This window comes from Manduca sexta, chromosome 15 (assembly GCF_014839805.1).
Source record: "Manduca sexta isolate Smith_Timp_Sample1 chromosome 15, JHU_Msex_v1.0, whole genome shotgun sequence".
NCBI lineage: Eukaryota > Metazoa > Arthropoda > Insecta > Lepidoptera > Sphingidae > Manduca > Manduca sexta.
In genome coordinates this window covers 6909231-6930858 of record NC_051129.1, presented here as the reverse complement: position 1 = coordinate 6930858, position 21628 = coordinate 6909231, and the positions used below count along the sequence as shown (strand labels likewise).

The following is a 21628-nucleotide window of genomic DNA, read 5'->3' as shown; positions in this document are numbered from 1 at the left end:
AAATATGTAGATAATTATATTAAGATAAACATGTTAAACACAGATTCATCATGTGTAATTTAAATGAATGTGACAGGTGTAAATAAATTAAATGCAGTTATATAATGTATTAATAAATTATATTTAAATATTTTATATCCTTAACAACAATAAATATTAAAAAAGTACAAATCAAGACTAGTAACTTCAAAAAAACACAATCTCATTATTGTAACTTATGCAGCGACATGAGTTTTGCAAACAATAAATTCCAATATAATGAAATTTCCATATCATTTGACCCCTACTTACCTACAATGTAGTCTTTTTGACCGGATCTTGTTTAGGCCAAAGATGAGAAAATTCTTTACAGGCTTGATCTATTTCTGGATATTCATATTTGAACCCATACTCCATAACCCTCTTTGGGACCACATACTGGCCTTTGGTCATAATCATTGCTCTCTCTTCATTAAGCAAAAAGTTTAAAATTGCTTCTGGAACTGGGAAAAGTGCTGGACGTCCAAGTGCTGATGCGAAGGACTGAAATAATACCGAATACTCATTAGTTCTACAAATGCTCAAAATTATTAGACACACATACAATTCTATGAAATTGTTTTTAATCATTGCTACAAAACAATTAAGTGTGTTAAAGCTTTAGATGCAACAAAGCAACAAAACTCCAAAAATGGTGTTTTTAAAATTTAGTTCAATCTGTTTTATAGCATAGGTCAACCAATTAGAAGTGAGTGTAGTATTAGCATTATCCATAAGCACATAAAACCTCAAATGAAGTATGGATAGCCAGCTATAAAGTAAGAGAAGACGTTCAGAAAGGAAGGGGCAGTGTTCAGACCTGCGAGCATATCAGCCACCATACAAAAGTAAATAGCAAACAGGGACTAAACATAGTATTTTTGAGACTAGTACATTGTTCCTTATGGTTAGCAATTGGTAAGTAATGTATTTTGATGTTATTAGGATCAGTTTATTACTTATAATAATTATAGATTTACCTTTGTAAATTCTTCATTTGTGATGACCTGCGGTGCGACACCATTTAATATACCTTTAACATTATCATTTTCTATAGCAAACTGGATGAGTCGTGTTAGATCATTGAGGTGTATCCAGGGTAAATATTGCTTGCCAGTACCAATGCGTCCACCAACTCCCAAGTAGAATGGCACAAACATGTTCTTTATCATACCGCCCCATCGGCCTAGGACAGCTCCTGAGCGAATCACTACCTGAAACATATTATTCATTCATTCCAAATTTTAATATTGAATTAATCTTTAAACTATTTTACAAAAAGTTTGGTATGCTGGTATTTCATTATTTGGTATAAATTTATAGCCATAACATAGCCTACATCATACTGTGAAGTGGTATGATATTGAGAGTTATAGACTTTTGTATAGCTTATCAATATTATAGTTAGGCCAGGTAAATATTTTACAAAACATAACTAAAATGCCAAACATGTCAGGCCAATACAGACATTAACCAACTCAAGGTACACTTACACGAATGCAGTAATGGGCCGTTCAAGTATTACGTAACGCAATTTTTGAAGATTTTTGTAACGCGCCGTAACGTTTTCCTGTACGCTCCCGCCCCCCACTCTAAAGTGCCATTTTTTGTAATATTTACAATTATGTTGCATAAAGCTTTGTACGAGACCCCCCTCCCGCCCATGTAACGCGTCATAACGTTTTACAAGACACCCCTCCCGCTCAAATTGCGTTACGTAATACTGGAACGGCCCCTAATTGGTAGAATACTTGCAAACCCAATAAAATGTTTGAGAAATATTATTGTGATCTTATTTCATAACTAAAGTAATCAAACCTAAATTGAGAAATATGGTGCTAAACTGGTCATATCAATGATACCCTTTTGTACTATATTCTAGTGGAGATTCCACATAGAAAAAAAGCCTTATTTACTTACAAGTCTAACTGGAGGATCTACTTGGGCAGCCTTTTCCCAGTCCACCACCAGTCTGGAGAAGAAGTCTAGTCCTGTAGTGGGACTGCTCTCATCATATTTATTCGATTCTGAAGGCTCGTAGGCACCGACTCCCGTTATAAGCACAAAGACTTTTGGTTTGTCTTGGCTTTGATTTATTGCTTTAGCTAACGCCTTAGTTGTGTAAATGCGTGAATTCTGAACATTCTGCTTGAATCTGTAAATTATAAGCGAAACTTAAGGGACTGCAGGTAATATGGCATTATTGAGAGTTATCAATAAATGGGGAGGGAAAAAAGAAAAATGGACATTATTTTACAATTATAATATGTATAAATACTGATATATCCAAAAATTACATATGACAAATATTAATATCAGTACAAAAAATGCTTATAGCATATAGTCTGTTATCTTTGGCAAGAGTTTTTTTACTGCTACCCGGTGAATTAATTTTATTTTCATAAGTATTTTATTCATATCTCAGGATAGTGTGGGTTCAACTTGCTTACACTAAAAGTATTTTTATCTAACAATTTTTCAGCATTGAATGCTTGTTGCTTAGAGGCTCAAAATCATCTGGCTAATCATTTTCATCTCCTTGATATTGTTCGTCAGTTATTCCTACTGATTCAACATTGTGATACTGAAGCATGTTGCTACATACAGTATTGCATTCTATGGATATCAAGGCACACCAACCAAAGTCAAATAATATTAACATTGTAGGGAATTTGTTCTAAGTCCAGTGGCATTACATGGTATTTGTAAACAAGAGTTTGCAACAGTGTATTTCATTGAGATATCTATTTGTACCTCATTAGGATAGTGATGTGCCGATCAACATTTTGCTCACAAATTATATTTTTAGGCAACTCATCACACATGTAAAGATGGTATGTGGATGTGGTATTATGATTGAAAAATTAAACCCAAACTAGGTTTACCCATTTTTAATGTAAAAGTTAAAATATAATTACTATTTAGTATTTATGTTAAAAGAAACACAACTTCTATAGTTTGCCCTATAAATAAACATAAAATATAGTTACCCAGGTGTCCAAGATTTTGTAAAGTCCATAAACTGCTGGCCAGCACAATTCACAACAGCACAAGTTGCTTTTGGTAGCCCGGATACTTCAAGGGTTGACCACGATATGTTATTAGCAGCTGGCATACGGGCTACATTAATCACATTATATCCACTGGCTAACAAACGCTCTCCTAGACTGCGACCTATGAATCCAGTTCCACCTCCTACAAAAGAAAATATTTTCTCGCCCCATACAGATCAAACAAGAAAAACGAAAGTAGCACTTCTTATATTATATTACATACATTAACTTCATTGTTTATGTTATACAAATGATATCAATACATGTGCAATAAGTTGATGTAAATTACTTATTTATAAAAAAAAGTAACAAACTTACCGATCACAACTCTTCTAGTTGCCATTATTCTGGTGGTTATCTAATATCTCAAAAGATAAAACTGTATTCCAATATTACTTATTTTTTTACTTTTCACATAATCAAATAATACCTACTACACAAGAAGATTCATTCAGACGAAAATTATTAAATAATTATTATGTTAGCTGTAACAAATATAGGTAGAATCCAGGTAGAATCGAAGAGAATTATCTAATGTTATGATTGGCTGTATCGTTTTTACGACAATAGGGACAATTCTGCCAGTGTCAAATTTGAAAAGAATTATAATATACTAGCGCTTGCTCGCGGCTCCGCCCACGTTAAAAAGTTGTCCGAGATAAAAATCCCGCCATATATTTTCTCGGGATAGAAAGTAGCCTATGTTATTCCTAGGGTCTCAAACTATCTCCATACCAAATTTAATCGAAATCGTTCGGTAGTTTTTTAAGTTTATCGCGTTCAGATAGGCAGACAGATGCAGCGAGGTACTTTGTTTTATAATATACTGTGAAGGCGTTTTTCGGGATAATTTATTTTTCCGACTTACTTGAAACGTAGGTATTGTTATATTATGACCAAATTACAAAAAATCATTATAAATTTTAGCCTATGTGTTATTTGATTTATAATCAATATTACTGTATAGTTTCATCCAAATCGGTTCAGTAGATTTTTCGTAAAAGAGGAATAAACATAAATCTATCCTCACAAACTTTTTATAATATTAGTAGGATAAGTATAAAAAAAAATGCTTTATTTATCACGTAGGCGAACATAGTTGCACTTTATGATAAGTCAAGGAACATTTTAACCTACCAGCCCTTTACTAGCTACCTAAGCGAATACTACCCGAAAAAGAAAGGCAGAAAGAAACTCCGGACTTTTTACAAGTCCTTTGTATACAAAGTCTGATTAGTTACTTTTATAAGCTAGTACATGCACATCACCGTACAAGTGGAGAAAAAATACAAATAAAAGTATTTGACAACTAATAAAAATAAGTAATAATAACTAGTAGGATAAGTCATAGGATTATTTTAGAACTTTTTAAGAGAAACAATTCCGTCATAAGTATTTGTTGCGTAAATTTAACCGTTTACTCAGAGTATTCAACAAAAGCTTTCAAGAGGAAAAATTTAATTATCCCAGTTTTTGCAACTTTTTTCATTGATGTTCCGCTCCTAGTAGTCATAACAGGATGTCATGTAGACTATAGCTTTCCCCGATAAATAGGCTTTCAAGCACAAAATTATCCGAATCATTCAATTCGAACCAGTAGTTTTTTAGTACTAAGATTCGCGCCTTCAAACAACAAACAAAGAAACAAACTTTTCAGCTTTAAGTATATAATAGTATAGATAAATAGAATAGCTAGTGGTGGCAATAGTTCTGAAATCAAAAGTTCTATACTAAAACATTGAGCAAGCTATCGAGCTCTGTGACGAGGCCTGTAACCAGTGTTTCCACTTACCATTTTGTACGGGTCCAAATCCAAGGTATGTTATACCTTGGATTTTACAAGAAAATTCTTTATAAATCATTTGCCAAAAAAGCCCTTGACTTAATAATTCAGTTTGTCCCGAAAAAGAGATTAATTCCCTAAAGTGGAATATCCTGCCCCAAGTTTAACATGCAAAGAATTATCTTTATTATGAATTAATTAATATAAGCAGTACCAGAATTATTGAAGAAGAGGAATTTTATCACTGTTTCAATATGTGCGATCGACGATCGAAGAATTTTATTTTTTTGTTTGAAACTAGACAGTGGCGGTCCTAAACGACGCGAGGCCCTAGGTGAAAGCAAAAAACAACAGACGCGAGGCCACGGGCAGAGTAAAAAAACGTTCCCCTGTTTTAACAGTTTCGTCAGTAGGAACGTAAAAAAAAGGTCCTGCGAGACACCGCGCGAGGCCTCTGTAAGCGTAAGGTCCCCGGCGGTTGCCCTGTTCGCCTTCCCCAAAGGCCGCCTCTGAAACTAGAAACCTTGTAACATAATCATTTTGGGAAATTGTATTATATGGAAGACGGGCTCAATAGACTTATCTCCAGAGCCGTAATTAATAAAAAAATATATATTTGTAATATTTGTTTTCATACATTATTTATGTATAAATAATATTTTCTTTGCTTGTCCCTGCAAATTATTTCGAGCGTCAAAAAATAAATAACTACAGTTTTTATAATTTGTTACATCGACTTATTTTACTAGCAAGTTATTGTGATGATACCACTTTATGTCATAAATGGCATTGCATATGTGTGGAACTCAGATGGTTAGATTTAATTTTTTTTTGTATTTACTTCGATCAAAATATGTTTAATATTAATTTTTTTTCAGACTGGTACGTACTACGCACCCGTCATAGAATATGTGGAGCACTAATAGGTTCTGCTCCCTCGTTTCCAAGACAAAATGATTTTTTGGGTAATATTAATTATAAATATTAGATCAACGTAGATTGATTCTACGTTGATAAATATTATATTTTAAAATAACGTATTTCAGGATTACCTATGGCTTTACTATCAGAAGAAGCCACACTTTTAGTAGAGAAAGGTTTCTGTGAGTTATATGAGCTACCAAATGTTACTCGGAAACCTTCAAAGGAAGAAAAAGAAATAGTAAAAAGCCTGGAAGACAAGTATGTATTTTTAATTTCTAGAGCTTGCAATCAGAGGAAAATTAGAATTATGTGGATTCTTGGTATCCATTGTATCCACTTAAACCTGAGTAAAATATTTTTGAAAAAGATTTACTTAAACAAAACATTAATTTTTATCATATTTTCTCAAAATATTTTACCAAAACATAAACTGATGCATTATTCTTTAATCATAGTCTACCTTATCAGGATACTATAGGCTATTGTAAGCAACTCAATGTTAAATGTAAAATTAAAATTTAATATTTAAAATTGATGTAAGTATATGAAAATGAATCTCTATCCCTCGCTCATCGCATCACACGCGAATGGATGGAACAATTTCGCTAATTCTTTTATTGTTGTGTTAATTATTGTCAGGAGAAGGTTCTTATGAAGGAAAAAATTAAGGAAGTTGAGCGAAACATTAGAAAATTTAACAACAATATAAATTTTACATACTGTCAGCAATTGACAGAGGATTCATAGTGAAAACAGGACAATGTCTGTTGGGTGAGCTAGTTTATAATATTTGTTTTTTTTTGGCAGAGTACTTTTAGAACAAATACAAGAATTAAAGAGAAGAAAAATTGAACAGCTTTCACAAAAAATAGACATTATTGTTGCAGGAAAGAAAGAAAAACTGTTATCCAAAGGCATAACTGGTAATAACCTTAATAAGTAATCATTATTGTTTATAGAATACATAACATATTAATGGTAAGGATAGAAGAATAAATTTAATGTAAGAAAATATAAATCATGTTCAACAATGATGTAAATTTACTTTCTTCCATTATAATATGCTTATCTCTTGCTTATTTCTATTATTTCTTATTCTATACAGATACAAGCATTTTGAACAAACAAGTGTTATTAGAAGAAGAAATAAACAAAATGCCAAAACTAGCTCCGATTCATGCATTGGTCCATTTACCTACTGAACATAACTTGAGCACAGGTAAACGAAACACTTATATATTTCATTGTAATACATGTAAATTTCTTTGAAACCAGTGTCGGTCTTGACCAACACAAGGCTTCAAGCAGTAGATGTTTATGAGACCCTTTACCTTTCGTGCTCTTTGTACTGGCAAAGAGCACAAAAGTTGGTACTGACCAATGTGGGGCACCAGAGCTGGAGCACAAAAAAGGCTCCCCAGTGTCAACAATTTTGTATGTAAGAAGTTTTGGTAAACAGAGTGGGGGCCTAAAGAGAAGATTCTTAGTTGGTAATGCACTAGGTCCTAAGCCCAAGGCACCCGGTGATTTCCTGGTTAACTGTTAATTGTTTTAAGATACAATGGGAACTTGCAGAAAAGAAAAAAGTTGACATCAATGTCCTGGAACACAGTCCTCAAGGAGAGAATAATATCAAGTACTTGATTTTTAAGAATTTGTGGGAAAAAGGTTTTTATATTACTGATGGATCAAAATTTGGTTCAGACTATCTGTTATATCCAGGTAATTATTTCTTATAAAATAATATTATACACTTAAGCAAAATAGTTGTTTTTAGTTTCTGTCCAGTTTTTAGGTGCATTATTTAAAACCTTGTAATAATGTCATGCAATTCTCTTAAAAAAAATATATCCATGTTTAAATAATATTATGAAACAAAAGTTTATGATCTAATAAAAATATTACGAAAGAAGAAAATATCTAATTTATAGTCAGAACTTTATTAAATAATCTATTAAAATTATACCTATCCATACATTGAGGTAAATCCATTTGTTTCATATTTCAGGAGATCCAGTGAAATTCCATGCTACATACATGGTTAGATGCATATGTGATAAGGATACAACTTTTCTTCCTACTAATATGGTAACATTTGGAAGGTTGTCAGTGGCAGTTAATAAATTAGCAGTTCTTGCTTATTGTAATCCATTCGGAAGCATTGAATACCAAACACTTCAGTGGCATGACAGTGTGACTCTGTAACAAAATAAATAATAGAAGCCAAAAGATTGTTTTATCAGATCTTCAGGACACCTTCCCACTAACTAGTAGGGTTGCCACCATCAAGTATTAAATAAGCTATATATTTTTTGTTGTAAGCATGTAACATTTTTATTATCGATTCCCTCCACTTTGGCATTCACAGAGGGTTTATATTTGTATTGAAGAATACGAAAAAAATGAAGTAAATTTAATTTGTACTTTATTTTAATACCATTATTTTTACTTCTAACTTAACGCTTTTAACAATGTACTTTATTTTCCCAAATAAGATGGCAACCCTGCTTAGTCTCCATGTACTACATGGTAATTACGATAGATCGTAGTGGTAGATGCACTGTAATTTACCGTCAAGGTGAGAATATATTTTATATTATTACCATGCATTTAATTACATTTGTTTGTGGGAAATCTCTAATAAAGGGACTCTAATTCAAAGTACAGTAGAAATATAAGTATTATATAATTATAAGTAATTTTAACTAAAAACAGTATTTTTATCCCTGCAACACCAAAATTCTCGATTTACTCATGGCCACTGCCATTTATAGAAAACTTTGGTTGTGTTCGAAATCAGGATGTTTTAACTTTATTTTAGATAAACATGCATCTATCATAATCTAATGTCTATAGATGATCTAAAGTTTTCAATTTTGTCAGAGGTTTTTTATTTTTGTGGCTCGTATATAGTAGGATTCAAGATCGTCTTTAAATTAACGCATAGCTAAGGCCCACTCTCAGCAAAACGCTTTCTACTCGAAAAGTTATTCCAAGATAAAAATGCCACTAAATTGTTGATTCCATTCATCCCCTGAAGTTCACACAAGAAGCACATAATTTTAATTTGCAACCTACATAAAGACAATTTGGAATATTTTAGTAGTATTTTCAAAAAGACAAAAAATATTTTTTTATCATTCAAGAAATAGTGGTAACCCTGAACTTTTATGTGTCATCTGATCTGTCATTTCTCTTTGTGGTTTGTGGAGTCATATTTCGTTATCACAAACTTTATTTTTAGTTCTATTTTTCATTAAATCAATCCAACATGGACGACCCAGAACTTGAAAATATTAGAAAACAACGTCTTGCTCAGATGCAGGCTCAACGTGGGGTGCGTATGATATATCAATACAAATTAGGAGGTTACTTAGTTCACCCGCGGCTGCTGTAGTTCGCTAGATTCTTCAGTTTGTTTGACTTGTATTTATTTTTCCCAGGGTACTGGGGATCCCAGTCATGCCAAAGCACAAGAGGAAAGGATGCAAGCAATGGAAGAAGCAAAACACACTATACTATCACAAGCTCTTAGTCAAGATGCTCGAGCCAGATGTAATGACATTTCTGTTTATACAAATACCGTTGCAATAAGTCATTAATCTCTTTTTTGAATTTCCAACCTTCGTTATTAATATCTGTACTCATATACCCTACTTATTATGGTTACTTAATGTTTTGTTTTTTCAGTAAACACAATCAAACTTAGCAGACCAGAAAAAGGCGCTTTGGTGGAAAATATGATCTGTAGAATGGCACAGATGGGGCAAGTTTCCAATAAAATAACAGAACAGGAACTAATTCAGCTGCTAGAATCTGTCAACCAACAAATGCCCAAGACAACAAGTACTGTTAAATTTGATAGAAGGAGGGCTGCTCTCGACTCAGACGATGATGATTTGTAGCAGACTGAATATTTTATTTTGTTTATTTAATGGATGCATTAACATTAATTATTGTTTATAAGAAAGAAAAGAGTTAACTTTTGCATTTATATTATACAACCAAGGGGCATTTTTTGACTCCTGATGGGTAGCCAATGGTTCAGCCACAAATTCACATGCTTCTGTTTCCATTATGTAATAAATGATTTACCTTTGGCAGTAACAAGCACATATTACAATTCTGGGCAATTTAGACATTTGTTTTTGTGTAAATTCCATTTGTGATTACGTAAACTGGAATCAGAAGCCAGTACTAATTGCACTGCAGTTTGCTTAACTATGCTGCCACTACACTCGTCTCTTTCTTCTATGATATACAAGTTCCACTTGTGCTTAATGTACCTCACAATGGAAGATAATAAATGTTGCTTTATAATTTTACTCACCTAAATCTAACTAAATCTAAATAAAAAATAAGTAACTGATATTTATAATTTTCATTTTTCCATTTTTGGTGCATAATTTTAAGTATTGAGGAATGATATGTAAATTGAAATTTAATTATAATAAAGGTTAAAATTATTACTTTATAGTAGTTATGTTCCCTTAAATTTCTAATAAAGAACTAAAATTTGAACAAATTTTATGGTAATAAGATTTAATAAATTCACAGGAAGAACTTTTTTACATAATTATTTATCCTTTTTGTGTAGCCTTTCTAAATGAATATGACAAATAATGTCTTGGGTATGTGTTACAGCTTCTAAGAAATACAATACAAAGAAAATTATAAATTACTATGTTACATATGGAAATGAACCAGCAGGCATATTAAGAAAAAATAATACTCTGCTGAGTCAACATACAAAAAAAATATTTTTTGTCATGTCAATGCTCCATTTAACCACCTTAAATGAAGACTGCTGCGTTTAGTTCTAGCTGATCCAGATGCGATATATCACTGGCTATCCTCTGTAAGAGTTCTTGAAACTCCAACATGACACAAGACTACATTTCCGCCCTCGCCTCGTTCCCCTTCCTCTCGACCCTTGTCAGATAAAAAGAAGGTAAGTCAGGTCCGGAAAAAATAAGCCAATCATCGCAAATTTTATGATGGCTCATTGTATATAAAATTGTATAATATAAACCAATATGTTTGTCAATGTTAGGCAGACAACCTGGTAAAAGTCACAAGAACTTCCTGAATGCAAGCTGATTATAACAGGTTGATATGGAAATCATTAGGCGGGGTCTTTGTTCAATAAGGGACTTCCAAAGCATGAATATTATATGATGTAATTTAATATATCCGTCTTGTATTATGTTATTATGTAACAAAACATATTAATCATATAAATGTATTTACTCGCGGTTCCGCCTGTTTGAAAGTAATGATTATATGATATTTTTATATAGTAACAATGGGAAATCAAGCTGTTTACGTATGTATACTTAATTTTTGTTATACGAGCACGGCGAAGTGACCCCCTGCACTTGATGGTAAGTGAAATGGGATCCAATAGAACGTCGACTGACAAAAGATGATTACAAAGACAGTCGACACAGTTATGCCGGCCTGTTGGAACCGGATATACACTGGCTGATTCCGGACCGCGACACACTTACGTGGGTCACTATGGTGGGTCTTAACACTTTGTGTACGATGGTCGCCATCCGGGCGGATATAAAATATATCCTGCCAACAGCATAAACTTAGTTTATGTTTTTTCTGTAAGCAGCGATAGCCTAGTTGGTTGTGGAAAGGACTGCTGAGACGAATGTTCGCAGGTTCAAATCCCAAGGGCACACACTGCTATAACGGTGAAGGAAAATATCGTGAGGAAACCTGCATACCTGAGAAATTCTCTATAGGAATTTTGAAGGTGTGTGAAGTCTACCAATCCGCACTAGGCCAGCGTGGTGGACTAAGGCCTAATCCCTCTCAGTAGTAGAGGAGGCCCGTGCCCAACAGTGGGACAGTAAGGCGCGTTGGGGTAAGATCGTAGGAGGTATAACATCGTATAAATCAAATAACTCGTATTTGTGTTATAATTTTTGTTTTCGGACAACACTACCTGCGACCCCATCTTGTACCCTACGTTCCACTAGTTCACATGAGTGAATCCGTCAAGTAAAAAAATTTTACGGTGCTAACAAACAGAATATCGGTGTTTTGTCGTTTCCTGGCAGATCCGGATTAACCCCATGCAATAATTTGCCTAATTTTAATTGAGTATTTACTGTTTTCAATTAATTTTGTAGGTATATACTATCATATAGGAAATAAATCTTGTGACTTGTTTATTACACGACCAAAATCGTATAGACCAATCAGCCTCACTTCCTTCCTTCTTAAGGCAATGGAGAGATTGTGTGATCGAGATATCCGAGATGAGGCTCTAACTTACCACCCTCTACATCACCAACAACACGCCTACTCCTCTGGCAAATCAACCGAATCAGCGCTTCACAATGTCATTACGACAATAGAGAGCGCACTATCAACTCAATCTTCAGCGCTTGCAGCCTTCATTGACATCGAAGGAGCTTTTGACAAGACGCAGTTTAACAGCATAAGCCGTGCACTGCTCAACCATGGTGCTGACCCATCCACAGCCAACTGGATAGGTAATATGCTAAGGAAAGGAGCGGTGCAGGTGACAGTCAATGGCAAAGTCCGAGCCATTGTATCGAAAGGCTGCCCTAATTAGGTCACTAAACGAGGCGGGCTTCCACACTGTAGGCTATGCAGACGATGTAGCGATCCTGATTAAGGGAAAATTCGAAGGCGTCCTATGCGATCTCATGCAAGGGGCCCTCAAAATCGTCGAACGATGGTGCCTAGAACAAGGACTAACGGCAAACCCATCGAAAACCGAACTCGTATTGTTCACAAGAAAGCGAACTATAGAAAATTTTCGCTTACCTAAATTACAAGGCACCACGTTATCTCTTACAAAAGAGGTGAAATACCTAGGTGTCATTTTGGATGATAAACTGTTATGGAATAAACATCTGGACCACAAACTAGAAAAGGCCTGTATCACATTCTGGCAGTGTAAAAGACTTCTCGGCAAAACTTGGGGCGTACACCCTAAAATTGCCAGATGGCTATATACTGCGGTGGTACGACCAATCACCACCTATGGAGCTGTAGTCTGGTGGCCCAGAACCAAACTATCCACAGCTAGAAACAAACTGCAGCAATTTCAGAGATTAGCGTGTACAGCTATAACGGGCTGCATGAAAACTACACCCACAGCTGCTTTACTACCTACCTACCTGTTGGGACTGCCGCCCCTGGATCTCTTTATCCAACAAGAGGCAGCCTCAGCAGCAGTCAGGTTAAAGACACTCAAGCTCTGGGGTACAGCAATAGGTGCCCACGCCGAAATTCTGGTAGAGGCCATCAACTATAAACCACTGATGGCCGCTCCCAACGACAGGGTACCCAAACAATATATCTTCGGAAAAACTACACCGTAAGGCAGACCGAAGAACAGCATGACTGGTCTGGCACACACGAACTGCGAATATACACCGATGGGTCTAAGACCAGGACAGGATCGGGGCAGGTGTGTTCTCACCAGAAATTAACATCAAGATATCAATGGCCTTAGGCGCACACAGTTCCATCTACCAATGTGAATGTGTCGCCATCACGGAGGCAGCCAGAGCAGTGGAAAAGCGGGGCCTTATAGGCCACAAAATACGCATTGTATCCGATAGCGCTGCTGTATTACGAGCCCTTGATAGCAAGACCATTCAATCAGGGCTCATACTAGAGTGCCACCAAGCACTGGAGGGTATAGGAAAGACTAACTCAGTTACCCTACAGTGGATCAAAGGGCACAGTGGCTCTCTAGGAAATGACGCAGCTGATGAGCTGGCAAAAAGAGGATCGGACCAGACTTTACTGGGTCCCGAAACAATCATGGCGCTCCCCTATTACCAGCTGAGAACATGGCTGCGTCACAGAACACATAAACTACACGCGGATCAATGGGCGAGTATCAGTACATGCAGACAATCCCGGGAAGCCGTGCCACACCCGGACTCTCGTCTGACTAAGCGCCTTTTATCTTTGGACAGGGCATCCCTACGCATAGTCGTAGGTACCATTACTGGACATTGCCCACTAAACAAACATTTATATGTTCTAGGTATGACCGACAGCCCCCTATGTAGGGGATGTCTGTTGGCCGACGAAACAGCTTACCACGTCATCCTGGAATGTGAAGGAGTAGCTGCGCAACGGGCAAAAATCCTCGATTCGCCGGGGTCACTCCGAGAAGCCTGTGGAGACACCAGGAGGATCCTGCGCTTCTGGAAGGAGTTAGGCTGGCTTGCTCTGTAGCCGGCATGCACGTCACGCACAATGGCCCGACTTTTTTACGGGCTAAGTGCGGAAAAAGGAGCCCATAACCATAACCATAACCATAACCCCAACGCACCTTATATAATACAGGGCTGATATTATTATTATGTTTCTTTTGTTCCTAATAACTACATATTCAATCCAATAATAATTATTATATATGCAAAGTACGTCATAATAATCTTTGTAATGATTGAGATAAAAATAATTGATCGAAATTAAAATACTTATTTCTATCATTAATTACTTTATCAAATCCAATTATTAGAAAGAGATATATAGAGAAACTATTCGGTTTTTTTGTAGTATGTCAATAACTTCCACATAATGTGGAAAGTAGTATTGCTCGCGCTTTGTGTTTATGCTAACATACCCTCTATTGAGGGTGGTAGTTCACCCAATTCTGAATATGTAAAATTATTGTTTGGCGATTCAGGTGCCCGGTACTCTAACAATATTATTGAAGATGCTAATTTGGACGTGGTAAGTGCTTATTGACTACGGGTGTATCATTACATAACCCATACTGACAGGCTAGATAGGTTGTCACTAAGAAATAGGCACAGCTGTCTAATTTACGCCTTATAACTTCAATTAATAGCCTCATCTATGTCTACTAATATTTTTTACTGGTCTGAACAGGCTTTGTATAATTTTAAATACAGAACAAAAATTACATAGTATTCAGGTGATTACTTTTTAGATAAGGCACAAGTAGTATAGGCACAGACGGTTCCTGAGGCCACGGGGACTCGGAGCCCTGGTCCTAGGGTGTCTGTTCAATGGTTGCATTGCCTTAGGGTGACTTCAATTGCACATCCATCTCTGGGTACGACCGCTGTGCCGAGGTCACAGGATCGAATCTGGGTCGAACAAAAAAAAATGTGACTGGGTTTTTCTGTCATGTAATTTATCTGCTCAGACGCAATACTAGTCTAGGAAAGTTCGTAAATCCGTTGGTCCAGCGCCTGACCTCTCTCCCGTTATGTCAGTTTGCATCGTATTATGAGAGTAAAGGAATAGAGACTAGACTAGTAGACTCCCTTTTATTCCATACTTTATAGAGTGTAGTGTATTGCATTGCAATACCTTCGGCCCTCGCCTAAGTAGGTGTGACAACTTTTAAAGGGAGGCGTTAATGAAGATATAATAAATATCTGTCCATCGGGAACAATTCTTTTTTTTGGATGAAAGGTACCATATCATGACATTCTGTGCCTGACAACGTATGTGCAATATTTCATGATCATCAGTTCGTATAGTTAGGATGTTTAGTGACCTCCTGGCTACCTTTTCCTTACGTAGAAAGAGGAATGAGGGGGCTAATACCCCTCTGCCTACTCCTGAAAAGGTAAAATGGCTTGATGCTATTTTATATTTATATATACATTGATTTACTTACAGTGTAAATTAATATAATAAATCTCGATCGCGGAAATAAATCTATCAAAAATAACTTAGAGCTCCATAATATGGAAACGTTGGGATCTAATTATGTTCTGATGAATATCATTTCCGTGATGGATCCGGGTACCTATGGGTGAAGATCATTTAATAATTACGGCCATTAGTAAAGTGCGTGGCTGTTATTAGAGGGTGTCATGACTTATGACATGCAAATTTGGCCACACCCAGCACCCATTTAGTATAAATTATATCGTAAATAGGTCTATATGATAGGTCCATTGCTACTTGTAAACATCACGACTGTCTATAAAACAATGAGAACCTATAGACGCCGCCTTTTCGTCAACTTCATTGGAACTATCAGATGAATATTGATAATGAGGGAATAATGCTCAATAATCACACTAGATGGCGATAGTCAATTTAGCTTGAATTGCAGTAACAGAATTTCCGCGAACCGCTATTTATATAGCACCTCCGAATGGGAACCGTCGGAGTGGCTGCGGCCGGTCACGCCCAACGTGTGCCTGCCAGGAGATCTTCTCTTTTAAAGACGCAACCATCTGTTCCTCTACAGTCGCAGCAACCTACACGCTGCCCCACAAGTCATTTTGTGGTACTGTACAGCGCTTGTCACCCTGAGACTGATATATGTTTTGTAGATATATCCGGTTTAAACAGGCCGATATGAGGTTGTTCACCAACTGATGAAAGGAAATTATCTCTTATCAGTAGACACGGTATCTTAACCCCACTCTGCTTACCATCAGGTGCATTGCGGTCACTTTGTTGTGCCCATGTAAATAAATACTGGGCTTTTTCAAATATGTCTTAATTGTAGGTATCAGCATAAATATTATGGAAATGTAAGGAGTTCCACATGTTTACATACTGACAATTTACGCAAGTACCAGTAGAATGAGTAATCTACACTTAAATTAGATAAGATGTGTTTTTAAATCCATATCTAAGGAGCTTTGTCATATGGTACGACTATGTTGCTTCCATTTAACTACCTACGTAGTAGGTACCTACTATGTCCGACGACCATTGTGGGATGTGTACAATTTCGCTTTGACTTTATTGAATTTGCCATTCGTAATATAGTTATCTTCTGTTCATTCCTGGATTTAAAAAGTCCCTTTATCTGCATATAACATTTTTAAATCTGTGTGGTAGGTAGATAACCTACCTATTTAACCAATTAGAAAAAAACTTATTTAAGCTTATTATTTTAGCCAGGACTGGTAAAGAAATATGGGTATCCTATCGAAATGCATAACGTTACTACCCCCGATGGATACATTTTGGGGATGCATCGTATTCGTCATGGACGCGACGCAAATAACGTTCCCGATGAGAATAAACCAGTAATATTTTTAATGCATGGTATAGTGAGCTCATCCGCAGATTGGGTTATAATGGGACCTGGAGCTGGATTTGGTAATTATTTAGGTCATTTTCTGTAAAAACTGCTGTTCAAAAAATATTAATTAAAGAACAATATCAGTCTAATAATCTTAAAGACTTAATAATTAATAGTCTAAGTTTCGTAGTGGTTAGTAGATAATTGAAAATAGGTTGATAGAATTAGAATAGGTATTTTTATTTTATCGATGAATATCGGAGAGCATTAGCCCAATAGACATTAAATTAATACAATTTTTTTTTATCTCAGCTTACATCCTGGCTGAAGCAGGATTTGACGTTTGGATGGGAAATGCGCGCGGCAACTTCTACTCTCGCACGCACGTCCGGCTGAATCCTGATGCTATTTTAAATACAAATTACTGGAAATTCTCTTGGGATGAAATTGGAAATATTGATTTGCCTACAATGATTGACTACGTTCTTGTTAAAACTAATAGACAAAGACTACACTACGTCGGACACTCTCAGGGTACTACTGCATTTTTTGTCATGAATTCCTTGCGTCCAGTATACAATGACAAGATAATTTCTATGCACGCTTTGGCACCTGTGGCTTATATGGCCCACAACAGAAATACACTTTTGTTATTTATGGCTCCAATGGCGAACGATGTTGAGGTAAGGATTAAATCTAAAAATGATCGTTAATATTTTTAAGGACCTGACACGTTATAGGTTTTGAATACTTATGACTACGCGCGTATAAATCTAGTCCGAAATCTATTTATTATGTTTCCAATTTTTGAGATTTCGGAATAAGTGAGCGCGAGATAGATAGAATGATCAAATATCTTTTTAGAAATAAATTATCTTCTTGCATTATCTGCTTTTAGCTTAGTTGGGTGTAGAACGGATTATCGAGATGAATGTCCGCCGGTTCAAATCCCAAGCGCACACACCTCTGACTTTTCTAAAATGATGTGTGTATTCTTTGTGAATTATCTAAAGGTAAAGGAAAACATCGTGAGGAAAGCCGCATACCTGAGAAGTTCTCTATAGAAATTTTGAGGGTGTGTGAAGTCTACCAATTCACACTAGGCCACCGTGGTGGAATAAGGCCCTCTCAGTAATAGAGGAGGCCCGTGCCCAGGAGTGGAACAGTAATTTTTGTTCCATATCCAATGTTTTATTTATTTATTCCATATACTTATAGAGCTGATATTATTATCTATTTTTCAGAAAATTAGTTCTTTAATGGGAATTGGTGAATTATTGCCAAACAATGCTATTATGTCATGGGCTGGTCAAAACCTGTGTATGGACGAATCCACGTTCCAGCCTGTTTGCAGCAATATTCTCTTTCTTATTGGGGGATGGAATGTAGAACAACTTAATAAGGTTAGAATTTTATAACCATTATATATTTGGTTACAGTACATTGATCGCGTGTTTCATAATACATTCTTATTGAACATAACATTATATTATGCAGGTACTTACTTATATTAGCTATTCGTAGCAAAACTGCCTGGGTACCTACTTACTGAAAATCTTTTTGTTGTAATAAAATGCTGTAGATGTGGGTATTTTCGTTGAATATCTTAATGTAAAAATGTATATCTTTAATTGAGAAAAAACTTTATTGCAATGCACGCTATTAGATATGTAGAACTACTACATACAAAAAAACGGATAAACCTTAACATATTTTTATTACTTACAGACAATGATGCCAGTTATATTCGGCCACTCGCCTGCGGGTTCTTCCGTTCGCCAGTTCGTTCATTATGGTCAAGGAATCGCTGACAAAGGTTTTCGTCGGTTCGACCATGGCAGCAGGATGGCCAACAGGAAAGCGTATGGTTCACGCAGACCCCCTAATTACGATCTATCTAAAGTGACTGCACCGGTGTTCTTACATTATTCCTTCAATGATCCTTTAGCAGAGGTACAAGATGTTGAGAGGTTGTTTAGAGAATTGGGTAGACCGGTTGGTAAGTTCCTTGTACCTCTGCCCGCTTTCAACCATATTGATTATATATGGGCTATTAATGCGAAAGAGTTAATATACGATAGGGTTATTAACTTGGTAAGAGCAGTGGAAAGGAGTGGTATAGATAACCTTGTTCTGTAAGTACTAGGTACACCTGAAATCATAATGACGCAATATTATAGAAATGAATCCGAAAATGACTTGTTTTATTTTCATAACAATAATGTTTATTAATCCTAAGAATATGTGCCTATATATTATATATAATACTTTTGAACAATGCTGTCCTCACTAGGCTGTGCCTGTATCGTAGGTGTCAGTTTTAAATTCACATAATTATGTATTATAATATATCCATTATCCTAAATAAAAAAAACTATTTTTCTAAGTAAACAAAATATTAGGTTCTCTTAATTTCATATCTTTCATAATATTATGCTGGTTAAATTCTTACCTTCAAATAATGTGGTAAAATTATCTTTCACGGAACATTTGATCTGATCTCGCAGAAACGAAATATAATTCAAGAAAAATCGCTTATACTGACGATTCGAGGAAAAAAATTTGGAAATAGAATACCGTTGCACACAGATATTACTTTTTTTTTAAGGGTAGTATTGTATAATTTATGCTATAACTTTTCCACCTAGATTTAATTTTCGACTTAGTCGCATGTTGCTTTAGAAAGTGTTCCATTATAGTTTATATTTTCCGGTGATGTATTTTTCATGCAACAGAATTGTACGACTATCATATTATTCACTTGATGATAAGCACTGTAGCATCCGTTCTACCCAAGCTGTCTTAATTTTCATAAAAACTTTAATATCTTATAATTAACTACATAGAAGCATTATTATGACTTTATGTGGCACATTGAGCTCTGCGATTTGATGCTGCCGAATGATTGATTTCGTTATTGTAGTGATTTACTAAAATAGGTTTGTGAATGAAAACATGTAGGTATTACCCGCCCTTTTAATCGATTGAATCGAATTAACACGATGTAACAAATGTCGTGATAATATCATACGACGTTTACAGTCGACATAATATACAATCAATCTTGGTAAATTAATTAATCCCTTAATTCGATAACATTATGCTGTGTGCTAGCTTCCATCCATGTTGGCGCCAAAAGACTGATGACTGAACCCGTGTTGGTCAGAGCGTGTGTGTTCAGATTTATTTATTTATTTATAAAGATACACTAAACAGATTACTGACAATAATTATCTAAAATTACATTACAGTGGATCTAATGGCTAGTCAGAATCCAAATAGAAGTGTATACAACTTATTCAAATTAGGTGACACGTACATGTTATTTAGTTACAAAATAATAATGATAAATATAAAATATGTTGGCTAATGTAAGGCAGACGATGTGGGAGTTTTATTTGACTTGGGTGCTGTGGATAATATGTGTTTTACTGAGCGTCGGAAAGTATAATATTTTGAAGTGTGAATATCAAGTGCGGGATGTTTTATAGATAGTTCATTATACAGGCGACACATTCTTGTAAGAGGATTATAGAAAGATCTATTATTTTTGCATAGTTTGTAAGTTAAACGTCCTCATAGGTAAACGCGGATTATACTTCGTGTTAAAATTTAATAAGCTTAATAAGTATGATGAGTCTAATTGATTGTGAAGTAATTTGTACAGATGTGATAGATCTTGTTGCCTGCGACGTTTTTCGAATGGGGTTACATTAAATTTTATTAATCAATCTGTCACTGTGCCTAATGAGTTCTCGACCAAAGCCACTCTTGTATCTCAGAATCTTAAGACACTTATTATAGACTGATTCTAGATTCGCAGCAACAGCTGGTGAGATATTCATAAACACATATACCTATTATAAATTTACGCTGAGCTTTCAGGTATAACTCTATAACGTAAATCTTTCAATTGAACATAGGGCCCTTTAATAGGAACTTTTTAGTTTTTATGGCCTTTCTTGTCATCAGTCTCTTAGATTAATACTTTTATTGATCTTAGTTTAGTGGATGGTAGCAGAAAACAAGTAGGGGTATTGCCTAATAAGAGTAGAGTAATTAAATAAAACGTATAAAACGAAGTAGCATGCCATATAACCACCTTTTCCTTTTCTAATTGATTTTATTAAAACGGCTTAGGTGACTTAAGATGCTATTTTAAATCCTTTTCAATATCATAATCATTTGGCAAATCTTAACACTTAATATTTTTTTCCTTAATCGTGTGATAGTAGATAGTAATTGAAATCACTGTAAAGATAAACGAAACACATGTACAGGGCAAACACAATACAATATTATGATGAAATGATTACAGAACAGGAATATAAAAATGTTATATAAATGTCATAAATATTTAGAATTCGTATAATTTTTCTTTTGGTTATTCATGTGCATACATTATTCTTTACCGGAAAATTGATATTGTTAGCTCAGCAAGTTTGTATTCAATACCCATTTTTATTTCCTAATTATGTATGTATACAAGTAATTTTACCTACTACTACTAACTCTGACAGATTCAGATAACTAATTAATATGAAGTCACAAGTTATTGGGACTAGTAAATATAACACAAATAAAATACAGGAATCTAGTTTAATCTACAGAATAAATTTTAATAATAGAACAATCATTAAGATAATAATTATTATATCCGTAAAAATCAATAAATTTCAATAGAAGAGCGTCAGGTATCGAGAATACATTGATATTCTAACGTGATTGTCCTGCGTTGATATCTAGTTAGGAAGCTATAGCCTCGAGTTAACGCAATAAACTGATGCAGTTCCTGTATAACCGCATACGAGCCCA

At 35.2% G+C, this 21628-nt stretch overlaps 4 protein-coding genes across 5 annotated transcripts; 3 read left to right on the top strand and 1 right to left on the bottom strand.

Moving 5' to 3' along the window:
* Positions 1 to 100: 100 nt before the first annotated feature.
* Positions 101 to 3694, bottom strand: LOC115449472 (epimerase family protein SDR39U1). Its single transcript, XM_030177308.2, has 5 exons — positions 3390 to 3694; positions 3009 to 3213; positions 1939 to 2173; positions 999 to 1232; positions 101 to 522 (listed from the first exon to the last, which is right to left on the bottom strand). Exons 1-5 carry the CDS (start codon positions 3412 to 3414, stop codon positions 292 to 294), a joined length of 930 nt encoding a protein of 309 aa, XP_030033168.1. The 5' UTR covers positions 3415 to 3694; the 3' UTR covers positions 101 to 291.
* Positions 3695 to 5396: 1702 nt separating this feature from the next.
* Positions 5397 to 8007, top strand: LOC115449473 (tRNA-splicing endonuclease subunit Sen34). 2 transcript variants are annotated; one of them, XM_030177310.1, is made up of 7 exons: positions 5397 to 5472; positions 5733 to 5819; positions 5901 to 6036; positions 6586 to 6701; positions 6884 to 6997; positions 7354 to 7500; positions 7787 to 8007. In XM_030177310.1, exons 1-7 carry the CDS (start codon positions 5412 to 5414, stop codon positions 7981 to 7983), a joined length of 858 nt encoding a protein of 285 aa, XP_030033170.1. In that variant the 5' UTR covers positions 5397 to 5411; the 3' UTR covers positions 7984 to 8007. The 2 variants fall into 2 exon arrangements, with proteins under 2 accessions (XP_030033170.1, XP_030033171.1); XM_030177311.2 differs by having other exon boundaries at positions 5459 to 5667.
* Positions 8008 to 8902: 895 nt separating this feature from the next.
* LOC115449477 (programmed cell death protein 5) lies at positions 8903 to 10338 on the top strand. Its single transcript, XM_030177316.2, has 3 exons — positions 8903 to 9115; positions 9222 to 9333; positions 9469 to 10338. Exons 1-3 carry the CDS (start codon positions 9050 to 9052, stop codon positions 9681 to 9683), a joined length of 393 nt encoding a protein of 130 aa, XP_030033176.1. The 5' UTR covers positions 8903 to 9049; the 3' UTR covers positions 9684 to 10338.
* A 3986-nt stretch (positions 10339 to 14324) lies between these two features.
* Positions 14325 to 19008, top strand: LOC115449476 (lipase 3). The gene is made up of 5 exons (XM_030177315.2): positions 14325 to 14523; positions 16686 to 16890; positions 17126 to 17496; positions 18058 to 18216; positions 18542 to 19008. The coding sequence occupies exons 1-5, from the start codon at positions 14368 to 14370 to the stop codon at positions 18950 to 18952; spliced, it is 1302 nt and encodes a 433-aa protein (XP_030033175.1). The 5' UTR covers positions 14325 to 14367; the 3' UTR covers positions 18953 to 19008.
* The last annotated feature ends 2620 nt before the right edge of the window (positions 19009 to 21628 follow it).

Excerpts from the sequence above, each read along its gene's own strand:
- LOC115449476 (XM_030177315.2), top strand. The coding sequence starts at position 14,368 with ATGTGGAAAGTAGTATTGCTCGCGCTTTGTGTTTATGCTAACATACCC. Across the intron at positions 17,497-18,057 it reads CAATGGCGAACGATGTTGAG|AAAATTAGTTCTTTAATGGG; the intron begins GTAAGGATTAAA and ends TCTATTTTTCAG. Across the intron at positions 18,217-18,541 it reads ATGTAGAACAACTTAATAAG|ACAATGATGCCAGTTATATT; the intron begins GTTAGAATTTTA and ends TATTACTTACAG.
- LOC115449472 (XM_030177308.2), bottom strand. The coding sequence starts at position 3,414 with ATGGCAACTAGAAGAGTTGTGATCG. Across the intron at positions 1,233-1,938 it reads TAGATCCTCCAGTTAGACTT|GTAGTGATTCGCTCAGGAGC; the intron begins GTAAGTAAATAA and ends AATATGTTTCAG. Across the intron at positions 523-998 it reads CAAATGAAGAATTTACAAAG|TCCTTCGCATCAGCACTTGG; the intron begins GTAAATCTATAA and ends GTATTATTTCAG.
- LOC115449473 (XM_030177310.1), top strand. The coding sequence starts at position 5,412 with ATGGAAGACGGGCTCAATAGACTTATCTCCAGAGCCGTAATTAATAAA. Across the intron at positions 5,820-5,900 it reads AAGACAAAATGATTTTTTGG|GATTACCTATGGCTTTACTA; the intron begins GTAATATTAATT and ends AACGTATTTCAG. Across the intron at positions 7,501-7,786 it reads AGACTATCTGTTATATCCAG|GAGATCCAGTGAAATTCCAT; the intron begins GTAATTATTTCT and ends TTCATATTTCAG.
- LOC115449477 (XM_030177316.2), top strand. The coding sequence starts at position 9,050 with ATGGACGACCCAGAACTTGAAAATATTAGAAAACAACGTCTTGCTCAG. Across the intron at positions 9,116-9,221 it reads AGATGCAGGCTCAACGTGGG|GGTACTGGGGATCCCAGTCA; the intron begins GTGCGTATGATA and ends TATTTTTCCCAG. Across the intron at positions 9,334-9,468 it reads TCAAGATGCTCGAGCCAGAT|TAAACACAATCAAACTTAGC; the intron begins GTAATGACATTT and ends TTGTTTTTTCAG.